Genomic DNA, 27,919 nt, shown 5'->3' on the forward strand with positions numbered 1-27,919 from the left:
GCAATCGAGTCAGGAATGGACTATTACCCTCTCTGCTTTGAAATGAAGGTCACAGCTGGTCCCTGTTTACCTGGTGGGCGTTAGGACCCGTGGTGTTTCTGTCTGAAACGTTCCCGATCTGATTGGCTGCACGGTTTCGGCCCATTGTCTTTTACTCCAAGGCGATTGGTTGGTTGCCAATTGCCGACGTACGGATGGCGAGAAGGTGGGGAGCAATCCCACTGAGATCGCGTTTCTGAGAGGTTGAGCTGGGCTGGGCAGAGCGGCACAGGGCCGGCACCATCCAGCTCTGGGTTTGAAGCAATAATCAGCCGCCAGGCCGCGTTCAGCCAGGAGGCGGAGCGATTTGCTATCAGATATTTAACGCTGTGATCCTGCGGCTCGCAGCCCCGTCCCTGAGCCTCACGTTATGGCGTTGGTGAGTGAGTGGGGGCTGCGCTGGGCCAGGAGAAGCCTGAAAGAGTGAGTGTTCAGAGCGGCGGCGGAGGGGATGCTTCCAACCTCCACATTTCAATTCAGGGTATCCCGGGCTGCCTGTGCCCCCCCCCCCCCCCCCCGGTATCCCGGGCTGCCAGTGCCCCCCCCCCCCGGGTATCCAGGGCTGCCTGTGCCCCCCCCCCCCCCCCGGGTATCCAGGGCTGCCAGTGCCCCCCCCCCCCCCCCTCGGGTATCCCGGGCTGCCAGTGTCCCCCCCCCCCCCTCCTCCCCGGGTATCCGGGCTGCCAGTGCGCCCTCCCCGGGTATCCCGGGCTGCCTGTGCCCCCCCCCCCCCCGGTATCCCGGGCTGCCAGTGCGCCCCCCCCCCCTCCCTGGGTATCCAGGGCTGCCAGTGCGCCCCCCCCCCATAGGTATCCGGGCTGCCAGTGCCCCCCCCCCCCCCCCTCCTCCCCGGGTATCCAGTGCTGCCAGTAGCCCTGGCTATCCAGCTTCTAGTTCCCCCTCCCTGTATCCATCTGCCACTGCCCCCCCCCCCCCCCCCCGTATTCAGGTACCATCACCCCCCCCCCCCCCCTCTGAGTATCCAGATACTGCCCCTCCCCCGGTATCCAGTGGCCAGCCCCACTCCACTCCCTGTATCCAGAGGTCAGGCACCTCCGCCCTGGGTATCCAGTGACCGTTCCCTTCCCAGCCCCACCCGGGCATCCAGGGGCTGACCCCCTCTCCTGTGTATCCAGTGGCAGCTCTCCCCTCCCCCACATATCCTCCCCCTGTATCCAAGGATACCTGCTACCTCCTGTTTTGCACCAGGACCTTTGCATTCATTCATTCTTTTCGGTTCAGATTTACCTGGAAGGTTTCTCCAGCATTCCCAGAATTTCCCTCCCTAACAGCACTGTGTATCTGCACCATGACATGAGTTGCGGCAGTTCAAGAAGGCAGCTCACCACCACTTTTTCAGGATAATTCTGGATGGACAATAAATGCTGGTCTAGCTCATGATGCTTCCATCCCAAGGCCAAATAAAATTAAATAAAAATCCACATTGCCTCAATTTTTTGAGGCCTGATTGATATCTCTGACTTAGCATTGATGAGAACTCAAAATGACTTTGCAAATGACTTTGCACAATGAAGTTGTAGGTTGGATCAATTCTGCACTTTCAGTACCCAAGGTTGAGGGGGAAATGAAGTATTAGATGTGTGCAGGACTACTCATTGACTTCCCAACTTTTTGTAAAACTTAAATTATTTAGGGAAAAAACTGTCGGCTGTTCTCTGAGAATGTGTTTGCACTGCAGAATTATTATGAAAGTTTAATAAGTTTGCTTTCCACCAGTTGCGCTTCTGCTGTGATCCTCCAGTTGGTTTCTTACCCGATACAAAATGCCTGGTTAAGAAAATGTTGGCAAGGATACCAGGAGAATTCCCTTGCTTTCTTTGTACAGTACCATGAGGTCTCTGATAGGACAGATGGAATCTTGGCCCTGAAAAATTAATATATTTGTGGAATGTCAAACTTCTCTAGTATGATTTTTTAAATTCCACAATTTAAAATAATGGCTTGTGTATTAATCCAATCATTATAATTTTGATATGTGAAAATTTATATTAAGATTGAAGGGTGTTAAAAGTGTTACTAACTTTCGGGTGTGCTGTGTGTGAAGAATGAGATTGACTGACTACTTTCTGACATTGCTGCTGCTGCACTCCAAGGAGTTCCCCTTGACCGAGCATCCGATTTAAACTGGAAAGGGAAACCTGCACCACAGTCATCGCTAAATCTTTGTGGGCAGCTTTCTTCGAGGTCTGCATCGTTTTTTCAATGCTAACTGCAATATCTAGCCTGGAATGGGGTCGAGTCCATGACCTCAGCAGGAGGTGAGAGTGCCATCACTGAGCAAGAGTACACTGTTTTGGAGGATATTTGGACCTCCTCTCTCAAACTAGCTCAAATAATGGTGTGTATGTAAGTTGTAAATGTTTTTACATACCTTATGGAGCCAATCCTACAGTTTTTGTCACCCAGTAGATGTTTTCAGCCAGTCACTTTCTAAAATGCATTGTGCAAGATTTCTTCAAGCCCCTATCTAAAAATATGTTTTTAATATGTTCAATGAAAATCTTTTTTTTTTAAATAATTTTTATTGAAAAATTTTGAATTTATACAACAATAACGCACCATAGTAAAATACCAAAAATAACAATATTAGCAATCATAAACATTCGCCCCCACCTCCATGAACAACACAGCATTTTAACAACAACGCAAATTAACACAATATAAAGTTACAGAATAGAAACTACAATAAGGAACACCCCCGGGTTGCTGCTGCCATTGACCAAGATACCTATCTTTGAGCCAGGAAGTCCAGAAAAGGCTGCCTTCGTTCATAGAACCCTTGTATTGATCCTTTCAGGACAAATTTGACCCTTTCCACTTTTATATATCACGCCATGTCACTGATCCAGGTCTCCACACTTGGGGTCCTCGCATCCTTCCACTGTAGCAGAATCCTTCGTCGGGCTACCAGGGACGCAAAGGCCAGGACACCGGCCTCTTTCGCCTCCTGCATTCCCGGCTCTACCGCAACTCCAAAAATCGCGAGTCCCCACCCTGGTTTGACCCTGGATCCAACCACCCTCGACACCGTCCCCGCCACCCCCTTCCAGAATTCTTCCAGTGCTGGGCATGCCCAGAACATATGGGCGTGGTTCGCTGGACTCCCCGAACATCTGGTGCACCTATCCTCACCCCCAAAGAACCTACTCATCCTAGTCCCGGACATGTGGGCCCGGTGCAGCACCTTAAATTGGATGAGACTAAGCCTCGCACATGAGGAGGAAGAGTTGACTCTCTCCAAGGCATCCGCACAAGTCCCGTCCTCTATCTGCTCCCTGAGTTCCTCCTCCCATTTAGCCTTCAGCTCCTCCACTGACGACTCCACCTCCTGCATTACCTTATAGATGTCGGACACCTTCCCCTCTCCGACCCGCACCCCCGAAAGCACTCTGTCCATCGTCCCCCGTGAGGGCAGCAGAGGGAATCCCTCTACCTGTCGCCTAGCAAACGCCTTTACCTGCAAGTATCTGAACATGTTCCCTTGGGGAAGCCCAAATTTATCTTCCAGTTCCCCCAGGCCCGCAAACCTCCCGCCAACAAACAGGTCCCTCAATTTACTGATGCCCGCCCTTTGCCACCCCCTAAATCCCCCATCCTTGTTCCCCGGGATGAACCGATGGTTGCCACCCAGTGGAGCCTCCATCGAGCCCCCTGTTTCTCCCCGATGCCGTCTCCACTGTCCCCAGATTCTTAGGGTCGCCGCCACCACCGGGCTCGTGGTAAACCTCTTAGGGGAGAGCGACAACGGCGCCGTTACCATGGCACCCAGGCTCGTACCTCTGCATGACGCCATCTCCATTCTTTTCCATGCCGCCCCTCCCCCCTCCATCACCCATTTACGCACCATTGACACATTGGCCGCCCAATAGTACCCCAGAAGGTTGGGCAGCGCCAGCCTGCCTCTATCCCTCCCTCGCTCCAGGAACACCCTCTTCACTCTCGGAGTCCCATGTGCCCACACAAAGCTCAAAATACTGCGAGTCACTCTCCTAAAGAAGGCCCTGGGGATAAAGATGGGCAGGCACTGAAAGAGGGAACAAGAACCTCTTGACGGACTGTACCCTCCCCGCCAACGATAATGGCAGCATGTCCCACCTCTTGAACTCCTCCTCCATCTGATCTACAAGTCTGGTGAAATTATGTTTGTGAAGAGTCCCCCAGTCCCTGGCCACCTGCGCCCCCAGGTACCTAAAGCTCTCCCCTCCCCGCCTAAGCGGGAGCCTACCAATTCCTTCCTCCTGGTCTCCAGGGTGCACCACAAACACCTCACTTTTGCCTAAATTTAATTTATAACCTGAAAAGGTCCCAAACTCAGCTAGCAGCTCCATCACTCCAGGCATCCCTCCCACCGGATCCGCCACATACAGTAACAGGTCATCGGCATACAACGACACCCTATGTTCCTCCCCACCTCACACCAAACCTCTCCACCTCTCTGAATCCCTCAACGCCATCGCCAGTGGCTCGATTGCCAGTGCAAACAACAAGGGGGACAGGGGGCAACCCTGCCTGGTCCCTCGGTAAAGCCGGAAGTACTCCGACCTCCTCCCATTCGTGACCACGCACGCCATCGGGGCCTCGTATAGCAGCCTTACCCATCTAATGAACCCTTCACCAAATCCAAACCTCCCCAACACCTCCCATAGGTACCCCCACTCCACTCTATCGAAGGCTTTCTCCGCATCCAGCGCCACCACTATCTCTGCTTCCCCCTCAATCGGCGGCATCATGATGACATTCAACAATCTCCGCACATTCGTGTTCAGCTGCCTTCCCTTCACAAAACCTGTCTGGTCCTCGTGCACAAACCCTGGCACACAGTCCTCTATCCTGGTGGCCAGGATTTTTGCCAGCACCTTAGCATCCGCGTTGAGGAGAGATATGGGCCTGTATGAACCACACTGCTGGGGGTCCTTGTCCCTCTTTAAAATTAACGAGATCAGCGCCCGCGACATCATCGGGGGCAAAGTCCCCCCTTCCCACGCTTCATTGAGTGTCCGCACCAGCAAGGGGCCCACTAGGTCCACAAACTTTTTATAAAATTGCACCGGGAACCCATCCGGCCCCGGTGCCTTCCCTGACTGCATCTGCCCGATCCCCTTAACTAGCTCCTCCAGCTCAATCGGCGCACCCAACCCCTCCACCTCCTCCTCCTGCACCATCGGGAAAGAAAGCCCGTCGAGGAACCTCTCCATTCCCCTCCTCTCCCCCGTTGGCTCCGACCGGTACAGTTCCCCGTAAAAGTCCTTGAAGACCTCATTCACCTCTACCCCCTTCCGCACCACATTCCCACTCTTGTCTCTCACTCCAGCAATCTCCTTAGCCGCATCCCGCTTGCGGAGCTGATGAGCCAGCATCCTACTCGCCTTTTCACCATGTTCGTACACTGCCCCTTGTGCCTTCCTCCACTGTGCCTCCGCCTTTCTAGTGGTCAGCAAATCAAATTTAGCCTGCAGGCTGCACCTCTCCCTCAACAGTCCCTCCTCTGGTGCCTCTGCATACCTCCTGTCCACCTCCAGCATCTTTCCCACCAGTCTATCCCTCTCACTCCTCTCGCTCCTCTCCCTGTGTGCCTGGATGGATATCAGCTCCCCACGAATCACTGCCTTCAGGGCTTCCCAGACCATCCCCACCTGAACCTCCCCCGTATCATTCACCTCGAGGTACCTCTCAATACTTGCCCGGACCCTCCTACACACCTCCTCCTCCGCCAACAACCCCACATCCAACCGCCACAACGGGCGGTGGTCCCGCACCTCCCCCATCTCCAACTCTATCCAATGCGGAGCGTGGTCGTAGATTGCAATGGCCGAATACTCGGCCTCCTCCAGTCTCGGAATCAGTCCCCTACTCACCACGAAGAAGTCTATCCGAGAGTAGACCCTATGTACGTGGGAGAAGAAAGAGTACTTGCGTGCCCTCGGCCTCACAAACGTCCATGGATTCACCCCACCCATCTGGTCCATAAACCCTCTCAGTACCTTGGCCGCCGCCGGCCTCCTACCCGTCCTAGAGCCAGAATCGCCACTCCACGGTTCTTCACATCCAACCCAGAGTGGAAAACCTGCCCCACCCATCCCTTCCTCAGGTGGACCTGGTCCGCCACCTTCAGGTGGGTCTCCTGAAGCATTGCCACATCTGCCTTTAGTGCCTTCAGATGAGCAAGTACCCTCGACTGCTTCACCGGCCCATTCAACCTTCTCGCATTCCAGGTGACCATCCGGATCAGAGGGCATCATGCCCCCCTCCCCCGTCGACTAGCCATAGCCCGTTGACTGCCCGCCCCAGGCCAGCACCCCCTGCCCGACCCAGTCCCCACAGCGACAACACCTCACCTCTGTCCCCCCAGCCCCCACCAGCTCCTTCCTGACCCTACCAGCAGCAACCCGGTATTCCCCTTTCCCCCCCTCCCTTCCCCCCCAGGCTAGGAACCCTCCCAGCCGCGAACCGTCCTCCATTGTACTTCCGTGGGTCAGCTAGCTTCTGCTGACCCCGGAAACTCCCGCCAATAACCCGACCCCTCCCAAAGTGGGATCATCCCCCAATCTATCCCTCCTCCAGGCACCGCTCCAGCGCGGGGAAGAACCGGTTAAGGCCCCGCCTCCCCCCGTCATCGTCTCCGCCCCCCAGCCCCGCAGCGCGGGAAACCAGAGGAAAGCCCGCGCTTTCGCACTGCCCCACCACACCCTTCTGACGCAGCTCCCAAATACCAGCCCCACTCCATACCCCCAACCCGACATAGAATACAACAAACCCCCCCGACCCTCCCCGCAAGATACAAAACTCAAACAATGCCCCACAGCAAAAAAAAACATAACAGAACAACACCCCCATAAATAACCATATCGAAATTGCAAAAGTGCAAAAAAACAAAAAAAAGAAGAACACAGCAACAGCAGAAACCAGCAATAAAGCATTACAACCGACCCCGCAACCCCCAACCCCTAGTTCAAGTCCAGTTTCTCCGTCCGCACGAAGGCCCACGCTTCCTCCGGGGAATCAAAATAGTAATGCCGGTCCGAATAAGTTACCCACAGGCGCGCGGGCTGCAACATTCCGAACTTTATCTTTTTCCTGTAAAGCACCTCTTTCGTCCGATTAAATCCGGACCGCCGCTTAGCCACCTCCGCACTCCAATCCTGGTAGATCCGTACTACCCCATTCTCCCAATTGCTGCTCTTCACCTTCTTGGCCCAGCGCAGCACACACTCCCGATCACTGAACCGGTGGAACCTCACCAGCACCGCACGCCGGGGTTCATTCTCCTTAGGCCTCCTGGCCAGTACTCTGTGTGCTCCCTCCAGCTCCAAGGGCAGATGGAAAGACCCGGCCCCCACTAGCGAGTTCAGCATTGTAGCCATGTAGGTTGTCAGGTCAAACCCCTCCAGCCCCTCCGCAAGGCCCAAGATCCGCAGGTTTTTCCGCCTCATGCGGTGATCAAGCTCCTCGAAGCGTTCCTGCCACTTCTTATGGAGTGCCTCGTGTCCCTCCACCTTACTCACGAGGACCACGGCCTCCTCCTCTCGTTCGGTGGCCTGCGTCTGCAACTCCTTGATGGCAGCACCCTGGGTCGTCTGAATCTCCGACAGCCTTCTGTTCGTTTCCTGCAGAGAGCTCAGTACCTCAGCCTTGAAGTCTGTAAAGCAGCGCAGGAGAGCAGCTTGTTGCTCCTGGGCCCACTGCTTCCACTCCTCTGGAGCTCCGCCAGCCGCCACCTTGGATTCCTTCCCCCGTTTTTTCTGGGGAGCTGCTGCCGTTTTTTCCCCCTTTCCACTCCGAGTTCAAGTCATGGACTGTGGGGAAAGTCGATCAGCACACCTTCTCCCACCGGGAGACGTCGAAAAATTTCCGTTTTGGGCTCTAAAAAGAGCCGAAAAGTCCGTTTAAAACGGGAGCTTCCAAATGTGTGGCTTCCTTCGTCATCGCCGCCACCGGAAGTCCCGTTCAATGAAAATCTAAGTAACAGACTTCCGGTGGTGTATGCAAGCAGGGTGACTGCATCAAGAAGAGCTCCCGCCGGTGGCCATGATTTGCGGCGCTTTCGGGGATTTCCCCGATTTATTGATCACCCCCCCCAACTATCGTCGGGCTTTGGGGCCGTCACGGGCAGCTAGTGGGGCTAGTTTGAAAACCGGTGACGAACCCCGCGCGGGTGTTGAGCAGCGGGGGCTGAGGCGCTGGGCCCAGCATGCTCGAAGGCCAGAGCAGCGGGGGCAGAGCCAAAAGGAGGCCGAGGTAGCAGGCCCGAAGCCAGGGTGCGATGTAGGTGGGATGTCCCACATCGGATGGCTCCCACCTAGAATGCAATAAGAAGGCTAAAGTCCGGTCCCAGGGGAACTCTGGGGGAATGTAAAGGAGAAGAGAAAGCAGTTTAGTGAAAGTTTTTTTTCTCCCCTTTTTTTGTGTGTAGGAAGAAAAATTGTTTGTTTTTTTTCAAAAAAAAAAGAAACATTGATAAAGGACAGAGGTGAAGGGGGGAGAAAAAGAAGGGAAAAAGAAGAAGCCGCTAAAGGATGCGAAGAGCAGCATCAAAGAAAGGAGGAAACGCGGGCTAGCCGCTGAATGAGAGGACAAGCAAAAGTGCTGACAAGATGGCGGAAGCCGAACCGCATGGTGGGGCCGCACTACTTATGGCGGAGAAGATGACCGAGGTGATGGCGGAGGAGCTGGAAAAATAGATTGCGAGGCACACGGAGGCCTTGAGGAAGGAAACGGCTGTCGCATTGAAGTAATTGGTGGAGGAGGCAATCGCCCCGGTGAGAGTAGCTGTGGCAAAGACATCGGCCGAGGTGAGAGAGCAGGTCGAGAAGATGAAGGAAGTGGAGGAGGCAGTGTCACAGCACAGTGACCAGTTCACCACCATGAGGGATGAGCTGCAGAGGGTGGTGGAGGTCAACAGAGGACACCGAGCAAAGCTCAGGACTTGGAGAACGGCTCAAGGTAGCACAATTTGAGAATTGTGGGCTTGCCCGAAGGGACAGAGGGCCCAAGGCCAACAGAATACTTTGGTAAGAAGTTGGCGGAGCTGATGGGGGAGGGTGAGAACCCCTCTCGGCACAAGCTAGACCGAGTTCATCGGTCATTAAGGCTGAAGCCCAAAGTGAATGAGCCGCCAAGAGCAGTCATTATCTGCTTCCATAAATACTGCATGAAGGAGAAGGTGTTAAGCTGGGCGAAGCAGAAGCGCGAGGTGCAATGGGATGGTGCTGTGGTTCGGATCTACCAGGACTTGACGGTGGAGTTGGCAAAAAGACGAGCGGTGTTTGGGCGAGTGAAGGCGGCACTGCACAAAAAGGGGGTGCGCTTTGGTATGGTGTACCCGGCGAAGCTGAGGGTAACGTATAATGCCAAAGACTTTTATTTTGAGACAGTGGAGGCGACTGAGGCATTCGTGAGGGCAGAAGGCTTGGGACAGACGTGAGGAGCGGAGCTGGAAGAGAGACTGTGGACTGTTTGGGCAGCTGGAAAATGTATAAATGCTACAACTTTCTTTTTACTGATGTGTATTGTAATTTACTTCTCTGCATTGTTACAGAGTTCAAGTTAATGATTGGGTTTATTGGCGTTCTGTGTTGCGACGGTTATATCTTATTTTAGTGAATTGTATGGGTTGGATTGTTTTTGTTTTTCCTTTCTCTGGGACTGGGTGGAAGGGGACGCTATATCTTGGCGGGGGAGCAATCCGCGCTAGCTAACTAAAGTCAGCTAGTGAACGGAGGTGAGGTGGGCTGCGGACGTTGGAGCCTGGATAGTAGGCTTCAATGGGCCGCGAGGCGAGTGAGAGGGGGGGGGGAAGGGATTGATGCTGGGAGATGTTTTTTCAAGGGGAAATGTAGGGAGGGGGGAGGAAGGGGCTCGATGTTAATAATGGACAGGGGCCGGTGGTATGATGGTGGTGGATAAGAAGGGGTGGGGGCGGTGAGAGACCCCCAGTTAGGATAGTCACGTGGTACGTGAGAGGGTTAAGAGGTCCGGTCAAGAGCTCAAAGGTGCTTGCGCATCTTAAAAGTCTGAAAGCCGATGTGGCAATGCTGCAGGAGACTCACTTGAGGGTGAAGGACCACGTGAGACTTAAAAAGGGCTGGGTTAGTCAAGTGTTTCACTCTGGATTTGACGGAAAGCTCGAGGGGTAGGGGTAATGGTCAGAAAAAGAGTACACTTCCAGATGGAGAGGGGGGTAGATATTTGATTGTGACAGGGGCGCTGGAGGGGAGATTAGTGGCGCTGTTAAGTGTATACGGTCCCAATCGGGACGATGTGGGATTCGCAAAGAAGGTGTTTGGGGCCATCCATCCCTGACTTGGACACACACAAACTGATTGTTGGGGGGGGAGGGACTAGAACTTGGTGCAGGAGCCAAGGTTGGACAGATCATGGCCGCGCTCGCTGGTCCCATCGGGGGAGGGGGGGTGGGGGGGCGAAGGCGCTGGCTGGGCTAATGGTGGAAATGGGAGGGGTGGACCCTTGGAGGTTTCTGCACCCAAGGGAACGGGAGTACTCGTTTTTCTCAGCAGCCCATAGGGTATACTCGCGGATTGACTTCTTTTGTGGTGGAGAAGGCTTTGCTGGCTGGAGTCAAGGGGTCGGAATACTTGGCAATTGCAGTTTTAGATCATGCTCCACATTGGGTGGATATGGTACTGAAGAAGGGGGTAACGCAGAGACCGGGGTGGAAACTGGATGTAGGGCTTTTGGGGAACCAAGTGTTCTGTGAGAAAATTGAAAAGGTAATTAAGGAATATGTAGGTTTCAACTGTACGGGTGAGGTGTCGAAGGCAGTGTCTAGGAGGCTCTGAAGGCAGTGGTGAGGGTTGAGGTAATTTCGTTCAAGGCCAGGGTGGACAAAGAGGAGAGGTTGGAGTGGCAGAGGGTAATAGATGAGATGTTGGAGGTAGATAGGAGTTATGCAGAAGATGGGGACCCAGCGAAGCTGGAAAAGAGGAAGGAACTACAGGAGCTTCGACCAACTGTCCACCAGGAAAGCGATGCGCCAGCTGAGACGAGCAAGGGGTGCAGTTTATGAACATGGAGATAAGGTGTATGAATAGCAGGTCAGCGCTGGAGGGAAACAGTGGCAAGGGGAGGGAAGTTGGTGGTGGCTCCGGATCTGATCAACAATGTTTTTGAGTAGTTTTATGAGAGGTTGTACAGGTCAGAGCCACCTGGGGGAGACCATGAGATGCAGGAATTTCTAGATGGGTTGGAGTACCCGAGGCTGGGGGAGGGGGACGGGGTTACATTAGAAGGAGCAATAGTGGAGCAGGAGATAAAGGATGCGATTGGGAGGATGCAATCGGGGAAGGTAGCAGGGCCGGATGGGTTTCCGGTGGAATATTATAACAAATTCAAGGATAAGCTGGCACCCCTGATGGTGGGGATATTTGAAGAGGCGATAGGGAAGGGGGTGTTGCCACAAACCTTGGGGCAGGCATCGATTTCACTGTTGCTAAAAAAAATAAGGATCCGACGGATTGTGGGTCGTATAGGCCCATATCACTTCTGAATGTGGACGCAAAAGTATTGGCAAAGGTACTGGCAGATAGGCTGGAGGGGTGCCTCCCGAAGGTGATAGGTGAGGATCAGACGAGGTTCGTGAGAGGGAGGCAGCTCTTTTCGAACATTAGGAGGGTATTGAATGTCGTTATGGCACTGGCGGAGGTGAAGGAAACAGAGGTGGTTGTGGCATTGGGCGCCGAGAAGGCATTTGACCGGGTAGAATGGGGCTACTTGATGGCAGTTCTGGAGCGGTTTGGGATTGAACCAAGATTTGTGAACTGGGTAAAGCTACTATATAAGGAGCCGAGGGCGAGTGACCGCACAAACAACATCAACTCGAGATACTTTTCTCTCCACCGTGGGACGAGGCAGGGATGTCCTATGTCCCCCGTCCCCCCTGCTGTTTGCACTTGCTATTGAACCATTGGACATCGCATTAAGAAGTTCTGGAGCATGGAAAGGAATAGTGCGTGGGGGGGGGGGGGGGGGGGGAATAGAGCATAGGGTGTCCTTGTATGCCTTGCTGTTATACGTGTCAGAACCGAGTTGTCGATAGGAGGAAATTGGAACTACTTCGAGTATTTGGGTCTTTCTCTGGGTACAAGCTGATTCTAGACAAGTGAGTATATTGTGGTGTCTCGGCCGGAGGTGGGGGGTGCTGCCATTCCGTAGGGCAGGGACTCATTTTAGGTATCTGGGGGTGCAAGTTGCCTGGGCGTGGGGGAGGCAGGTACAATATCTCTAGTTTGGTGGGGAGAGTGAAAGCCGACCTGGCGAGGTGGGATGGTCTCCCTCGGTCACTGGCCGGTCGGGTACAGGCGGTTAAAATGAATGTGTTGCTGCGATTTCTGTTGATTTTTCAATGCCTACCGATTTTCCTGCCAAAGGCTTTTTTCAGAGAGATTGAGGGAACGATTACCTCATTTATATAGGGAGGGAAGGTGGCCAGAGTGAGAAAGGTGCTGCTGCAGAGGAGAAGGCAGGCAGGGGGTTTGGGTCTCCCAAATCTGATGTACTACTACTGGACGGCAAATGTGGAGAAGGTGCGGAGCTGGGTCAGAGGGGTTGATTCCCAGTGGGTCAGAATGGAGGAGAGTTTGTGCAGGGGGTCGGGGCTGAAAGCACTAGCAACAGCGCCACTCCCAATAGCTCTGGGGAAATACTCGGAGTCGGGTAATATTGAGAATTTGGAGGCAGTTTCGCCAACACTTCGGGTTGGGGGCAAGGTCAAGGGAAATGTCGATTCGGGGGGACCACAGTTTTGAGCCAGGGAGGTGGGATGGAAATTTTCAGAAATGGGAGGAGAAGGGAATTAAGACACTAAAAGAATTGTTTCTTGGGGGTCGGTTAGCAGGACTGAAGGAGCTGGAAGCGAAATATGGGCTGGAGCGAGGGGATGTGTTTAGATACATGCAGGTTCGAGATTTGCTAGAAAGAAGACACAGAACTTCCCAGAGGAACCGGCCTCTACATTGCTGCAGGTAGTGCTGGAGAAGGGGGTAGTGTCAGCGGTTTACAGATCTATTTGGGAAGAGAATAAGGCACCACTGGAAGGGATCAAAGCAAAGTGGGAGGAAGAGTTGGGAGAGGTTATAGAGGAGGGGTTCTGGTGTGAGGTGCTCTGGAGGGTGAACGCCTCCACCTCGTGTGTGAGGTTGGGGCTGATACAGCTGAAGATGGTGTACAGAGCACACCTCACGAGGGCAAGGATGAGCCAATTCTTTGAAGGGGTAGAAGATGTGTGTGAATGTTGCGGGAGGGGGCTAATCACGTTCATATGTTTTGGTCCTGTCCAAAGCTAGAGGATTACTGGAAGGAGGTTTTTAGGGTAATTTCCAAGGTGGTGCATGTGAAACTGGACCCGGGTCCCCGGGAGGCCATATTTGGCATGTCGGACCTGCCAGGGTTGGAAATGGGTCACGAGGCAGATGTTGTAGCCTTCGCCTCATCGATCGCCTGAAGGCGGATCCTGTTGGGATGGAGAGCAGCCTCTCCACCCTGTGCCCTGGTGTGGTGGGGGGACCTGTTGGAATTCTTGACTCTTGAGAAAGTTAAGTTTGAACTGAGGGGAAGGATGGACGATTTCTACAATTCATGGGCATTATTCATCATGCACTTTCAAGAACTGGATAACATCGAACATTAGTTGGGGGGGGATGGGTGGGAGGGTTGGAGGGAGGGGGGTGCTGTGTGTATTAAGGGTGACTATGGGTGATTCCTGATTCCTTTTTGTCATTTGTTTATGTAAACATGCGGGCTAATGTTTGGGGTTTGGTGGGAGGATGGGATCGTTGTTATTGTTATGGGGATTGACATATTTGTTGCTGATAATTATTTATTGTTGGTGGGTGTAAATTTGGGAGAAAATGTGAAAAAGGAGAATAAAAAAATTTTTTTAAAAGAGAAAATCTAAGTAACATTGTAAACCTTTAGTTAATAGTACGGTAACTCTAAATTGAATATGCTAAAACTCATGCTATTCAAGAGACAGTGACAGCAAGGATGCAAAATTGACTTAGCGACCGAAAGTCGAAGGTAATGATGAATGTTTGATTTTTGGATTGGGGGATGATTACGGTGGCATTTCCCGGTGGTCGGTATTAAGGCCACTACTCTTTTTACATATATTAATAATCTAGACATGGGTATGCAGGAAATAATTTAAAAGTTTGCAGATGATACAAAACTTGGAAATATAGTAAACAAAGAGATGGATAGTCACAGTCTTCGGGAGGACACAGACAGACTGGTAAAATGATGAAATTAATCAACACATAGCACTTGGAATTTAACAGAGGATTGTGAAGTGATGCATTTTTAATAGGAAACGAGGAGTGGCAATATGAAAAAAAAAAGGCTTGTGTTTGTATAGCACTTTTTACAACCACCAACCGCCTGAAAGTATCAAACAGCTTTGCTTTGTTTAGGATGAGGAAATCTGATAGAGATGTTTCCTCCCACAGTCCAAAGATGCGCAGGTTAGGTGGATTAGACTCAATGAGTCCAATGGTCTCCTTCTGCATTGCAAATTCTATGATTCTATAAATGGGTTTGATGGAGTAAATGAGAAACTGTCCAGTCGCAGAGAAGTCAGTAACTACAGGGGCATAGATTTAAAGCAATCGGTAAAAAGAGCCTGTGGTGGGAGGATGAACGTTCTTTTACACAGTAAGTGAGAGTGATCTGGAGTGCATTACCTGAAAGAAAATTCAATAGATAATTGGAAGTGAAAAGAATACAAGACTCTGGGGGAAAGAGCCAGGGTGTGGGACCAATTAAACAACTCTATTAAAGAGCTGGCACAGTAGAGGGATCAAATTTTTGCAACATTTTATCATTCTATCACAGAATTGTTACTGCGCAGAAAGAGGCTGTTCATAGAATCATAGAATTTACAGTGCAGAAGGAGGCCATTCAGCCCATTGAGTCTGCACCGGCTCTTGGAAAGAGCACCCTACCCAAGGTCAACAACTCCACCCTATCCCCATAACCCAGTAACCCCACCCAACACTAAGGGCAATTTATCATGACCAATCCACCTAACCTGCACATCTTTGGACTGTGGGAGGAAACCGGAGCACCCGGAGGAAACCCACGCACACACTGGGAGAACGTGCAGACTCCGCACAGACAGTGACCCAAGCCGGAATCGAACCTGGGACCTTGGAGCTGTGAAGCAATTGTGCTATCCACAATGCTACAGTGCTGCCCTGTTTTTTTTTTCCACAGGGTTTTTGTGTCGCTGGCTAGACCAGAATTTATTGCCCACCCCTAATTGCCCTTGAGAAGATGGTGGTGAGCTGCTTTCTTGAACCCCCTCAGTCCATGTGTGGTGCAGGTACACCCATAAGTTGGGTGGTTGGATACAATTCAACCTGTTTGGCCCTTTGTGTCTGTACTGGCTCTCCAAACAAGCATCATGACTTGATGCCATTCTCCTGCCTTTCCCCCGTACCCCTGCACTCTGTTTCTATTTGAATAATCTTCTAATGCTCTCTTGAATGTGTTGATTGAACCTGCCTCCACCTCTACCACCCTTCCAAGCAGTGCTTTCCAGACCCGAACCAGTCATTGTGTGAAATGTTTTTTCTCACATCATATTTGCTTCTTTTGCAAATCACATTAAGCCTGTGCCCCACAATCTTTGTCTTGTACAAAATTAGAATTTACATTTTGTAGAATGCGGTTAAACAGGGATTGATCTGTATAGAATGGGGATAATTTAACTTTGTGGTCCAACGCACCTTATTCTCATATTAAATTGTACTAGGGATATAATATCTATACTTTTAGGAATAGATAACAAAGACAATAGTAAATACAAGGAAGCTACTTTCTCGGGAAGTTTAGCTTAAACCGACTGTATGAAGATCCAGCTTTCAAACTGATCTGAACTAGATTTAATATAAAACACTTCAATCGCTAACCATTTTTATGCTCTTAAACAAGTGTTGCAGGAGTAGTTCTGCTGCAAGCCCATATTTTTTCTAAATCAATGTTTCTGATTTGCGTGACCTTTTTAGTATAGCACTAACCTTGTTAGTCTTGTTTTAAGTTAATGTTTCTTTCCTTTAAACTTCACAGGCGATGGTTTTGTGCGCTGACTTTCTTAAGAAATGCTTCAACAGGTATATTTTTTTGTATTATTGATGCTGGTTTCACTGATGACTTTCACCAATTTGTAATCGTTGCGTAATTTGTCCTGATTAAATACGTTCAATTTAGAACATCGGTTTCCAAGTATTGCAAAGAAGAGTTGATGTCCAGAGCAGTGCCAGCACGTGACAATATAATTGGAGCTGTGTTGTTTTTATGCTATACAAGCAGCCAATGCAATATTGAATAGATATTGTTCCCAGAATTTTGAATAGGATTATGCACTTCTGCTTGCAGAAGGAAGTCGCTTCATGGCCAAAAATATTCTGTTCAACTAATTGCACTGGACCCTTGTGAACACCTGATAGCCGTGGACCCACTTGGCTGGTGTCTGCATGTTGTTTTTGTTCCTGCTTGCTGACTGAAAGCTATTGATTTGCTAGTATCCAGTATAGCAGTTTGAAGGCTGATTTTAAAGGAATGCTCCATTTCAGATCTTTTTTCACACCTTTTCTGTTAATAGTGAATCACTTTTGAAGAAATTCTGCCCATTTTCTCAACTCGTGGATTTTCTGTTGCTTAGCCTTCTGATTAGATTGCCACTTCCACAGTTTCTGAGGCTCTGGACCTCAAATGGGTTAACTTGGTATCTAAATTGAGAACTTGCCACCCTTGTGAATCAGTATGGCATCTATCCACTATTTAAAGATCTAGAGCTTTCAAAGTTGTTTTTATATATCATGTAACACTGGTGTCACAGCCATGAGACCAACCATTTAATTTCTGGATGACAGCCCAAAGCTTGAATCAATTGAAAACTAATGATGTATTAAGAATTCACCCTCCGCATTCTACCAAAAGGCAAGGTATTCTTAGTGAAGGAAAGTTAATCACTTAAGTATGCAGGCAGTCCTCGGACTTACAACACAATTGGTTCCAGAAAACCATGTTGTCAGTCAAAAGATTATAAGTCGAAACTGATTTTCCCATGGGAACAATGTTATAAATGAGGGATTGGTTCTTGGACCAAGGCTGGAAATCACTCCTGGAGCATCCCGCAGTGTTAAATGCTGTCTTGAATGTGTTGATTGAACCTGCCTCCACCTCTACCACCCTTCCAAGCAGTGCTTTGCAGACCCGAACCTGTCAAGTCGCAGCGACGACTGTTGCTGTCTGCGTGCTTAGCACATTTTCCTCGGTTAGTGCAGAGGAAATAATGAAGCCATTCGATCACTGTCGTTGCCTGTTGAACCTTGAACTTCAGCGAGTCTGTACACATATTAAATACAGCATAAGCATATAAATGTGTTAAATCTTGCTGGTTGAGCCAAAAGGATTTAAGAATACTGCTCTAATTTCTAACATCATAAAAAAGGTTTAGGGGCGGCATGTGGCGCAGTGGATTGCACTGGGACTGCGGCGCTGAGGACCCGGGTTCGAATCCCGGCCCTGGGTCACTGTCCGTGTGGAGTTTGCACAGTCTCCCCATGTCTGCGTGGGTTTCACCCCCGCAACCCAAAAGATGTGCAGGTTAGGTGCATTGGTCACAGTAAATTGCCTCTTAATTGGAAAAAAAAAGAATTGGGTACTCTAAATTAAAAAAAAAATAATAAAGAAGGTTTGCCCTGTCCTGTCATATAGATGGGCAGCGCAGAACATCAATGCGCATGTGTGAACGTGCTGGCGTGGAGTTGTAAAGTCAAAATCGATGTTGTAAAGTCGAAATGGGGTGTCAATTTATAAACGTCGTAAGTGCCGTTCGTCATAACTTGAACGTTGTAAAGTCGAGGACTGCCTGTAATATGAGAACAAAAAGAACTAGGAGCGCTCAGTGGGTCTGGTAGTATTGTTCTGATAAAAGGTCACAGACATGAAATGTTAATTCTATTTCTCTCTCCACAGATGCTGCCAGGCCTACTAAGCATTTCCAGCATTTTCTGTTTTTATTTCAGATTTCCAGCATTTTGCCTTTTATCACCATTTTATTATTCTGTAGACAGAGTTTGTAAGGTTTATACTCAAGTTATTATTATTTTTCCTAGAAATTATTTGATGGATAGTAGATGATTGCTAATTATGAGCCAAGTTTAGAGGATTTTTGTACCTTGTCATTTGTCATCACTCTTGGACACTGGTAGCTAAAGCTCGAACAGGAAGGAAAATTATATTTTTTGTAATAGTTTTATGTCGGTTTGTTTTCTGAAAGTTTGCTTATATATATATTTTATATATATATATATAGCTGCCTCATATATAATCAAAATGTATTTTTAATATGTTTTTGCAGGCAGTTGCAGAATCGAGAAAATTCTTATCGCAAATCGGGGCGAGATTGCCTGCAGGGTAATGCGGACAGCAAAGAAGATGGGGGTTCGCTCCGTAGCCGTTTACAGTGAAGCAGACAAAAGCTCCATGCATGTCGCAATGGTATGCCATGACATAGGAGAACACATAAAATTAAGTTTCAAACTATATATTGATTCTTTATATAGATTGATCCAATGGCGTGATGTTATGTTTACTTATCAGAGTGAATAATGCTAGTACTGGCAGATGGACTGAGGTAAAACTTTGCTTCACTGGAGGCACATGACAGTTGGAAATGATTCAGCTGTCCATTATACCTTTTAAAGGTAATGAATAGTAAAATTAGATGGGGGTGCATAATGAGCAGCTGGTCCACTACTGCGGTTTGCAACCCCACAGAGGATGCGTCTTACCCCCAGAATTATTTTCTTTCATGCGCAGCTAATTGTTTTAGGCACTCCGAGTTTGGGACTTAACTATTGCATTCCACACTCTAGATTCCATTCCTGTTATTCCACCCATTCAAAAAAAAAGTCTATTTACTTTTGATGTACAGTCTCTTATCTGGGTGAGCTGTCCTGGGCTGTGTGTTATCTCTAGGGGCATGCTAAAGTGTGTGACAGTAGCAGACACCAGTGCACAGGCATTAGCATTGGGCATACTGTTCATACTTGTATGAATCAGATTGGGGGGGGATGCATTTTGCTCTTCTATATGCTATAATCTGCCATTCCGGTCATTGTGAATATCCTAAATCCAAAAATGGGCAAAGTACTTTTTTATGTATAGTGATCCAAGTGCTCATTCTTTTGATTTTCCCAGTGTGTTTGGAGTGTGGAATGAGGTATAGCAAAAGCCAGTGGCCGCGATTCTCTGCAACCACGACGGGTGGGAGAATAGCGGGAGGTCCGCTCCTGCACCTCCCGCTATTCTCCCAACCCCCCCAAAATGGCGTGTCCGATTTTCTGACACGCCGCTCGGAGAAACACGGGCCGCCGTTTTTCACGGCGGCCCGCGATTCTCGGACCCGGATGGACCGAGCGGCCTGCTGTTCCCGACCTGTTCACGACGGCGGCAACCACACCTGGTCGCTGCCGTCGTGAACATGGCGCGACAAGTAAGTGTGCGGCCTAGGGGGGGGGCGGATCGGGGATCGAGCACCACAACCGCGCTCGGGAGGGGACTGGCCCGCGATCGGTGCCCACCGATCGTCAGGCCGGCGTCTCAAGGGGACGCACTCTTTCCCCTCCGCCGCCCCGCGAGATAAAGGTGCCACGTCTTGCGGGTCGGCTGAGAGAAAGACGGAAACCGCGCATGCGCGGGTTTGAGCTGTCCAACCCGCGCATGTGCGTCTGATGTCATTAGGATCCGCCGCGGCATCATTTCTGGCGCGCCGGGCCTTGAAGCCAGCGACAAGGCCCGGCCGCTGAGTTTCCTGGTACGGCCCACCTATCCTCCCGGGTAGGGGAGAATAGGGGGCCGGGAGAGCCTTCCGATGCCGTCGTGAACCTCTCCAGGTTTCACAACGGCGTCGGGCCTTGCGGAGAATTCCGCCCAGTATACTTCCAATAAAATAGTCATTTAGAATTTCAGTTGTTCTCTGCTTGTGTATATCTCTTGATTCTACTAGTGTGTGATTAATATTTGTTTTCAATCCTCAATCTGTTATCTTCGCTTAAACTATGTGAACAAACTGAATAAGTCAGTGGCCATTGGAAACTTGGATATTAGGTCACATTTGTAAACATCACCATCATCACCAAAACGTGAAAAAACTATGTTTCACCCTATGTTCAGTTTATCCATTACTTTTATCAGAGTTACAAAGCCAGAGCTCAAGAGTATGGACGGGGGCGAACCCCTAATCCAACTCCTTGCCTGATCCAAAACCAATTCAATTCAAATTGAATCCAATTCATGGTCTCCAAAAGAAAGACATACCAGATCCAGGCATTACATCTGATCCCACGCTCATCTTAGCCAAAAGGCAGGGAAGTGATAGATGCTGCCAGATGCTGAATTCTTCAAGCACTTTCTGTTTTTATTTCCGTTATCCAGCATCTGCAGTATTTTGCTTTTAGCATTATCCTGGATCCTTATATGTACACATCTTGGGCATTATCATTTCCTAAGTCTAAGATATGGATTATTTTTGTAAGATATAATGTTCTTTTAAAAAAATATTTTATTCAACAATTTTTGTTTATAACAGATAAAATATCCATACCAAATTTTACTATCCCATAGCGCATTTCTCCCTGCCTCCTGCCTGCCCCCCCCACTCACCCGTAACTGCTGACGGTAACCAGTTCCTCAACCTCTAGAATCCCTGATACTGGTTTCGAAAAAAGAAACCCAAAAATCAGCAAACCTGGGGCAAGACTAAAACGTATGCGTGTGGTTTGCCGGCCTCCTAGAGCATCTCTCGCATCTATCCTCCACCCCCAGGAAGAACCCACTCATACGCGCCCTAGTCAAGTGCGACCTATGCACCACCTTGAACTGTATCAAACTTAATCTCGCACGAGGTGGAGTTGACCCTTTGCAGAGCTTCGTTCCACACATCCGCACAAGACCACTGCAACCTGTCCTCCCAGTTTCTCTTTATTTCCTCCAAAGAACCCCGCTCAGTTGCCATCATCTGCCCATAAATGTATGAGATCCTTCCCTCCCCTAGCTCATCCAAAGACAGGACCCTATCCAAAGGGAAGGCGTTGGCACCAGGGGAAACTAAAGTAGCTCTTTCCGCATAGAGTCTTGCACCTATAGATATCTAAATACATTTCCTCTCGTAAGCTGGAACTCTCTGAAATCTCTTCTAGCCATACAAACCTACCCTCCAAAATCAGGTCTCTAAATCTCCCAAACACCTCCGTCTTCCATGCCCTCAATGTTTAATCTAGACCAAGCCGAACAAATCTACGATTCCTACAGATCGGCACCAACAACGACATACTGTCTATCTCTGCAAAAAAAAAGTCCCACGCAGCCTGAGGAGTCTTGCCCACCCAAATGAATGTAGATATTAATTTATTGAAAGCCTTAGAAAGAAAGACTGGGAAACATTGAAACGGAAACCTTGGAAGAATATTCCTTTTCACTTGTGTGAACTCTACCTGCCAAAGTCAAAGGAAGGGCATCCCTACCTCTTCACAAATCAGCCTTCACCCCATCAATTAGACAGGCAAAGTTCTGTTTATGGAGCGAGGCCCAAGCATTAACCACCTAAATTCCCAGATACTGGAAAGGAAGCAAACTTCCTGAGTATCTCCATTATCTTCCACCACCCCATTGGAGAGAGAGAGAGAGGATCTGAATGTGCAACAACAAATCATCCGTATAAAGGGACACACTGTGCTCCCTCCCTCCCTGCTCTATTCCCCTTGACTTAGAAGACGATCCAAGCGCAATGATCAGTGGCTCGATTGCTAAAGGAAACAGCAGCGGGGATAATGGGCACCCCTGCCTTGTATCCCTGTTCCATTGAAAGTACCTGAGGTCAGGACATTACTACTGGCAACTCGCAGTAGGAGCCCTATACAAAAGCCTAACTCAGGACATCAACTTTAGCTGAAAACTGATTTGCTCCATAGCCTTCAAAAGGTACCTCCACTCAACCCGATCAATCACCTTCTCAGCGTTCGGCTACTGAGGAGAGCAACAGCACCACATTCAAGAGTCTCCTAATGTTGGCTGCTGAAAGTTGCCGGCCCTTAATAAAACCTGACTTCTCTTCCAAAACCATCCCTGCAGACGAGACTCCCAATGCATTGCCAGAACACACACGCACGCACGCACGCACGCGCGCGCACGCACGCACGCACGCACACACACCTGACCTTCCCTGGGGCAGATTCCAACCCCTCATCCGAGTAACTGTTCTGAATCAGCCTGCCACCCCCAATAATCAACCGATGCATATCGAGATCAGGAAAAGACACCAGGAATAAAATGTGTCTCATCCCAATTCGGTGCATATACATTAACCAAAACTACCGACATGCCGCTAATGCCCCACTTAAAATTACATATCTCTCTCCTGAGTCCACCATAACATTCGCCGCCGAGATAGTCACCCTCTTATTAACCTTCCGCAGCCTTGTCTGACCCTTACCTTTCAAATGAGTCTCTTGTAGAAAGATCATATCAGCTCAAATCTTTCAAACTGGCAAAAATCCGTGACCTTTTCACTGGTCCATTTAACTCCCTCACATCCCATATGACCAACCAGACAGGATCAGCCATTACCCTCCCATGAATCTTGTCAGGCGGGACAGCGACCTGTGCCAGCTCCAGGCCCACCCAAGGTGGCCGCCATCACCCCCATACAACCACTTATTAAACACAAAGGAACTTGCACCATCAGCAAACTGCTTCTCCCCTTCTCCCACTCCCTCGCACTCAGCCCCACCCCCTCCTGAACACCAGACAAACAGCCCACCAAAACCTTCCCCCCTCCCCCAACCCCAACAAAATAAATATACCTTGTAATAATAATTTGTATTAGTGTCACAAGTACGCTTACATTAACAGTGCTATGAATTAACTGTGAAAATCCCCTAGTTGCCACACTCCGGCGCCTGTTCGGGTACGCTGAGGGAGAATTCAGAATGTCCAATTCACCTAACAAGGACTTCTTTCAGGAATTATGGGAAGAAACCGGAGCACCCGGAGGAAACCCACGCAGACATGGGAGAACATTAAGACTCTGCAGACAGTGACCCAAGCTAGCAATCAAACCCAGGTCTCTTGTGCTGTAAAGCGACAGTGCTAACCGTACCCTAAGCTTGTTACCATAAGAAACAAAAGAAATTCCTCCATTCCACCCCTCCCCCAATAGGTAACCGGCTGCTGCCATCTCCCCCCATCCCCCTCTCCGCTCCTGTTAACTAACAAATTTGCTAGCCAGTTGACCCCCACCTAGGTGAGGAAAAAAACTGACCCTGCCACACCATGTATCTAGTTCCCCCACCCAAACCCAACTTTAGTGTCAAGCAATATAGGAAGCAAACAGAAATCCACACCCCAAGGCCCTCCCTCCAACAATACCATAAACACCCCCCAAACTGGCATACTTCATTCCAACAACACACCCTCCCCTACTTTACAACTATCCCCCATACAAGAAAACAAAAACTTTTTTTTTAAAGTCAGGGGAACTCGAGAGTGCCCAAACAAAAAGGATCATAGTCCTCAAAGTCTTTAGTCACCCCCCCCCCCCCCCCCCCCCCCCCCCCAGTCTCCTGTTCAGGTACACTGAGGGAGAATTCAGAATGTCCAATTCACTTAACAGCTTGCCAACTCTGCCCCAACATCTTTATATATGCGGATGGGATGGCCCTACCATCTACATTTTCAAGTGTCCTTCGCCCATCTCGGAACCTATCCAGGTATCTGTGAGACCGGACAATTATCGCCTGTGGTGGCTGCCCCAATCTTGGCTTCTGTGTCGATGATGTTTGGACCTGGTCCAACTTGGGAGGGATCGAAAAGATCCCCATCTCCATCAAGCTCCCAAACATCTTAGATACATAATCGTTGGTGCTTGTATCTTTCAGGCTCTCTGGTAGACCAACGATCCTTGCATTCTGACGTCAGGAGCGGTTCTCTGTGTCACTGACATTGCTTCCCCTCCAATAGCGTCATCTCTGCCTCCAACGAGATCACTGTGATCATTAAGCGCCGCCTCCATCATCTTCATCGTCGACCTCTGAACCTCCACCTACTGATCCAACCTATCCAAGGCCACATAAATAGGTGTCACAGCTCCCTCAATAGTCTTCATCAGATGATCAGCAACCACTTGTCATTGTTTTTTTGAATTCCCCCGACAGGAATTCCACTAACTTCTCGGTCGTCCACTGAGGAAGCAACGACACTGCAGAGGTCTCTGCCATTTTCTACCCCTTCTGAGGCTTGAGAGACTTCCGAATTGGACGAAGATCCCTTGCCCGATATATTACTGGTATTAAACCCATTAGACATCATTCTACAGAGGGGATCTAATTCTATCACACTTTACCAAGTTCCTCCAAAATAAACACCCATTAAATGGGTCAAAAGGATCAAAAACCAAATCCCCAGGCAGGAGCTACCTCGTGCGCGACTGCTCACCTCATAGCCGCCACCGAAAACAATATGATGTTTTTTCATTTCAAGCAAGCAAAACTGTGAAGAAATCAAAATGGAAAAACTACAGTGGAAGTAATTAATTTTATGACAATTGTTTTGCTGTATAGAAAATTGAAAGGTTTACCTTCAACCAGCCCACTGAAACCCAAAACCCACCCTCCTCCCCCACTGCTAATATCCTGAAATATCCTAAACCTAAGCTCAGACAAAAACAAAAGAATCCCCCCCCCCCCCCCCCCCCCCCCCCCGCTCAATAGGTAACCGGCTCTCCCTCTCTCCGCTAACTAGCAAACTTGCTAGCCAAGTGACCCCCTGCCTGTGTTTGCAAGAGTGAACTCGCATGGATTGATCATATGTGATTTCTATATTAATAATGCTTTTTCAAAGATGATGACACAGAAATTGTTGCTTTAATGTGTTTGGCCAAGTCAAAAACAATAGTAACTATTAGATTCAAAATTACCATGAATGTTTTCATTGTGTACTGATCCTTTGTCATCCATCAGGCTGACGAAGCTTACCACATCGGACCAGCAGCCTCCCAGCAGAGCTACCTAAATGTGGAAAAGATCATTCAGGTAGCGAAAACATCAGCTGCACAGGTAATTTTGTTGACTAATTTTGTGATTGTTTGTTCCAGTTGAAACTGAGAATTCCTGTGTGAAATTCAATTTGATTGTTTTGGGCCACATTATGCATAATAGGAATTACTGCTTTGTCTCATAGGGCTGTGTGACCTCCCACACACTGACCATGCAAGATTGAGACCCCATTGAACTGATGAATAGATCTTAAAACTTCATCTTGTGAACCATGAGTCTTTGTAACACTATCTATGATTTGTAATAACCATTGAACTACTGTACAAATTAAAATTATATTTTTTCAGCTTTGTGTGTGGTAAACTCAAATTCATGCACTGTAAAAGTATATATTTGCACCAGTGATGTAGTACTGGATTTATTACACTTGCAAAAGGACTCAAAAATTCACATGTGTAATTCGGATAAATTAATAGCTAGTGTTCTTGGTATTTATTCTGTATAATTTTCCTTCTGTTTAATTTAGTTTTTTTGGGGGGTTGGGCTGCATCTGGATTTTTCAGTCCACTATATTGGGAGACTGTGTGACGCAGTGGTAACATCCCTACTGCTGGACCAGAAACTCCGGGTTCGAGTCCCACGCCAAGTCTTGTTGGTCACAGAAAGAACGTTTAATGCGGTTGAGTGAGGCAAGGGAGAAAATAGCAGAAGCACTGGCAATAATTTTCAATTCCTCTCTGGCCACAGGAGAGGGACTGGAGGATAGCCAATGTGGTACCATTATTCAAGAAGGGAGGAAGGGATAAACCAGGAAACTACAGGCCTGTTAGTCTAACCTCAGTGGTGGGGTAACTAGTGGAAGTAATTCTGAGGGACAGAATTAATCTGCATTTCGAAAGGCAGGAATTAATCCAGAACAGTCAGCATGGTTTTGTTAAGGGGAGGTCCTGTCTGACCAAGTTGATTGAATTTTTCAAAGAGATGAACTGGTGTGTAGAAATGCATTTGATGTAGTCAACTTGGACTTCAGCAAGGCTTTTGATAAGGCCCCACATGAGAGATTGATAGTGAAGATAAGAGCCCATGGGATCTAAGGAAATTTGGCAAAATGGATCCAGAATTGGCTGAGTGGCAGGAAGCAGAGGGTGATGGAGGATGGTACAAATAATAAATAGTGAGGAGTATAGGCTTCGATTACAGGAGGATATAGATGGGCTGGTCTTATGGGCTGATCAATGGGAAATGGAATTCAATCGGGATAAATGTGAGGTGATGCACTTGGGCAGGACTAACAAGGCAAGGGAATACCTGATAAAGGCAGGACCCCGGGAAACACCAAGGATCAGAGGGACCTTGGTGGGCATGGACATCCGTCCCTTAAAGAGGCAGAGCAGGTGGATATAGTGGCTAAGAAGGCATATGGCATACTTGCATTTATGAGCCGAGGCAGAGTGTTTACGAGAAGGGAGGTTATGCTGGAGCTGTGTAAAATGTTGGTTAGGCCACAGCTAGAGTATTGAGTGCAGTTCTGGAATCCACATTTATAGGAGGGATGTGATAGCACTTGAAAGGGCCCAGAGACGATTTACTAGGATGGTGTCTGGGGTGAACGAATAGAGATTGGATAGACATGGATTGTTTTCCTTGGAGCATAGGAGACTGAGTGGAGGGTGGGGGACATGACTGAGATGTATAAAATTTTGGGAGCATAGATAGAGTGGACAGAAAGAAGCTTTTCCCCTTGGGAGGATCAAATACTATAGATTTAGGCTAAGGGGCAGGAGGTTTGGAGGCGATGAGAAGAAAAGCTTTTTTACACCGAGGGTGGTGGGAGTGTGGATCTCGCTGCCTGACAGGGTGATGGAGGCAGAGACCCACATGTAATTTAAGAAGTATTTAGATGGATCTTAAGTAGTCATACAAGGCTATGGGCCAAGTGCTGAGAAATTAGATTAGAATAGTTAGGTGGTTGTTTTTGATAGGCGCAGAAGCGATGAGCTGAAGGGCCTTTTCTGTGCTGTATGATTCAGTGACTCTGGCTCGAGAAGTACCGAATCAAAACACAGCTGTGCTGTTGTGATCTGTCACCTTTTATATTGTGGTGGGCAGCACGGTGGTGCAGTGGGTTAGCCCTGCTGCCTCACTGTGCCAAGGCCCCAGGTTCGATCCCGGCTCTGGGTCACTGCCTGTGTTTGCATGAGTTTCGCCCCCACAACCCAAAGATGTGCAAGGTAAGTGGATTGAACACACTAAATTGCCCCTTAATTGGAGAAAAATGGTTTAGCACCGGGCTAAATCGCTGGCTTTGAAAGCAGACCAAGGCAGGCCAGCAGCACGGTTCAATTCCCGTACCAGCCTCCCCGAACAGGCGCCGAAATGTGGCGACTAGGGGCTTTTCACAGTAACTTTATTTGAAGCCTACTTGTGACAAAAAGCGATTTTCATTTAATTTCATTTCAAAATTAATTGGGTATACTAAATTTACAATAAAAAAAATTTTTTTAATTTTGTTTTGTGGCTGTTCTCTTGCAGGCCATCCACCCAGGCTACGGATTCCTCTCCGAGAATACAGAGTTTGCTGAACGATGTAAAAAAGAGGGCATTATTTTTATTGGACCTCCTTCCTCAGCCATCAGAGACATGGGCATCAAAAGGTAGTAAATTGATCTGTGGTTAACATTTAATGTACAAGCAATTAAGCTTTTCCCCAGAGTGGAAGAGTCAATTACTTGAGGGCATAGGTTTACGGTGCGAGAGCAAGGTTTAAAGGGGATGTACGAGACAAG

At 48.9% G+C, this 27,919-nt stretch overlaps 1 protein-coding gene across 2 annotated transcripts in view; it reads left to right on the plus strand.

Annotated features, from left to right (window-relative positions):
- Window positions 1–207: 207 nt before the first annotated feature.
- Window positions 208–27,919, plus strand: part of mccc1 (methylcrotonoyl-CoA carboxylase 1 (alpha)) — a 98,872-nt gene continuing 71,160 nt past the window's right edge. The window contains exons 1-5 of one of the 2 annotated variants that reach the window (XM_038816004.1): window positions 208–462; window positions 16,141–16,184; window positions 18,440–18,579; window positions 25,098–25,193; window positions 27,666–27,787. In XM_038816004.1, the coding sequence (XP_038671932.1) occupies window positions 410–462; window positions 16,141–16,184; window positions 18,440–18,579; window positions 25,098–25,193; window positions 27,666–27,787 (455 nt within the window). In that variant the 5' untranslated portion in view covers window positions 208–409. The remainder of the gene's footprint in view (window positions 463–16,140; window positions 16,185–18,439; window positions 18,580–25,097; window positions 25,194–27,665; window positions 27,788–27,919) is intronic. The other variant, XM_038816005.1, reaches the window with a different exon arrangement.

The sequence above is a fragment of the Scyliorhinus canicula genome, chromosome 13 (assembly GCF_902713615.1).
Source record: "Scyliorhinus canicula chromosome 13, sScyCan1.1, whole genome shotgun sequence".
Taxonomy (NCBI): Eukaryota; Metazoa; Chordata; class Chondrichthyes; order Carcharhiniformes; family Scyliorhinidae; genus Scyliorhinus; species Scyliorhinus canicula.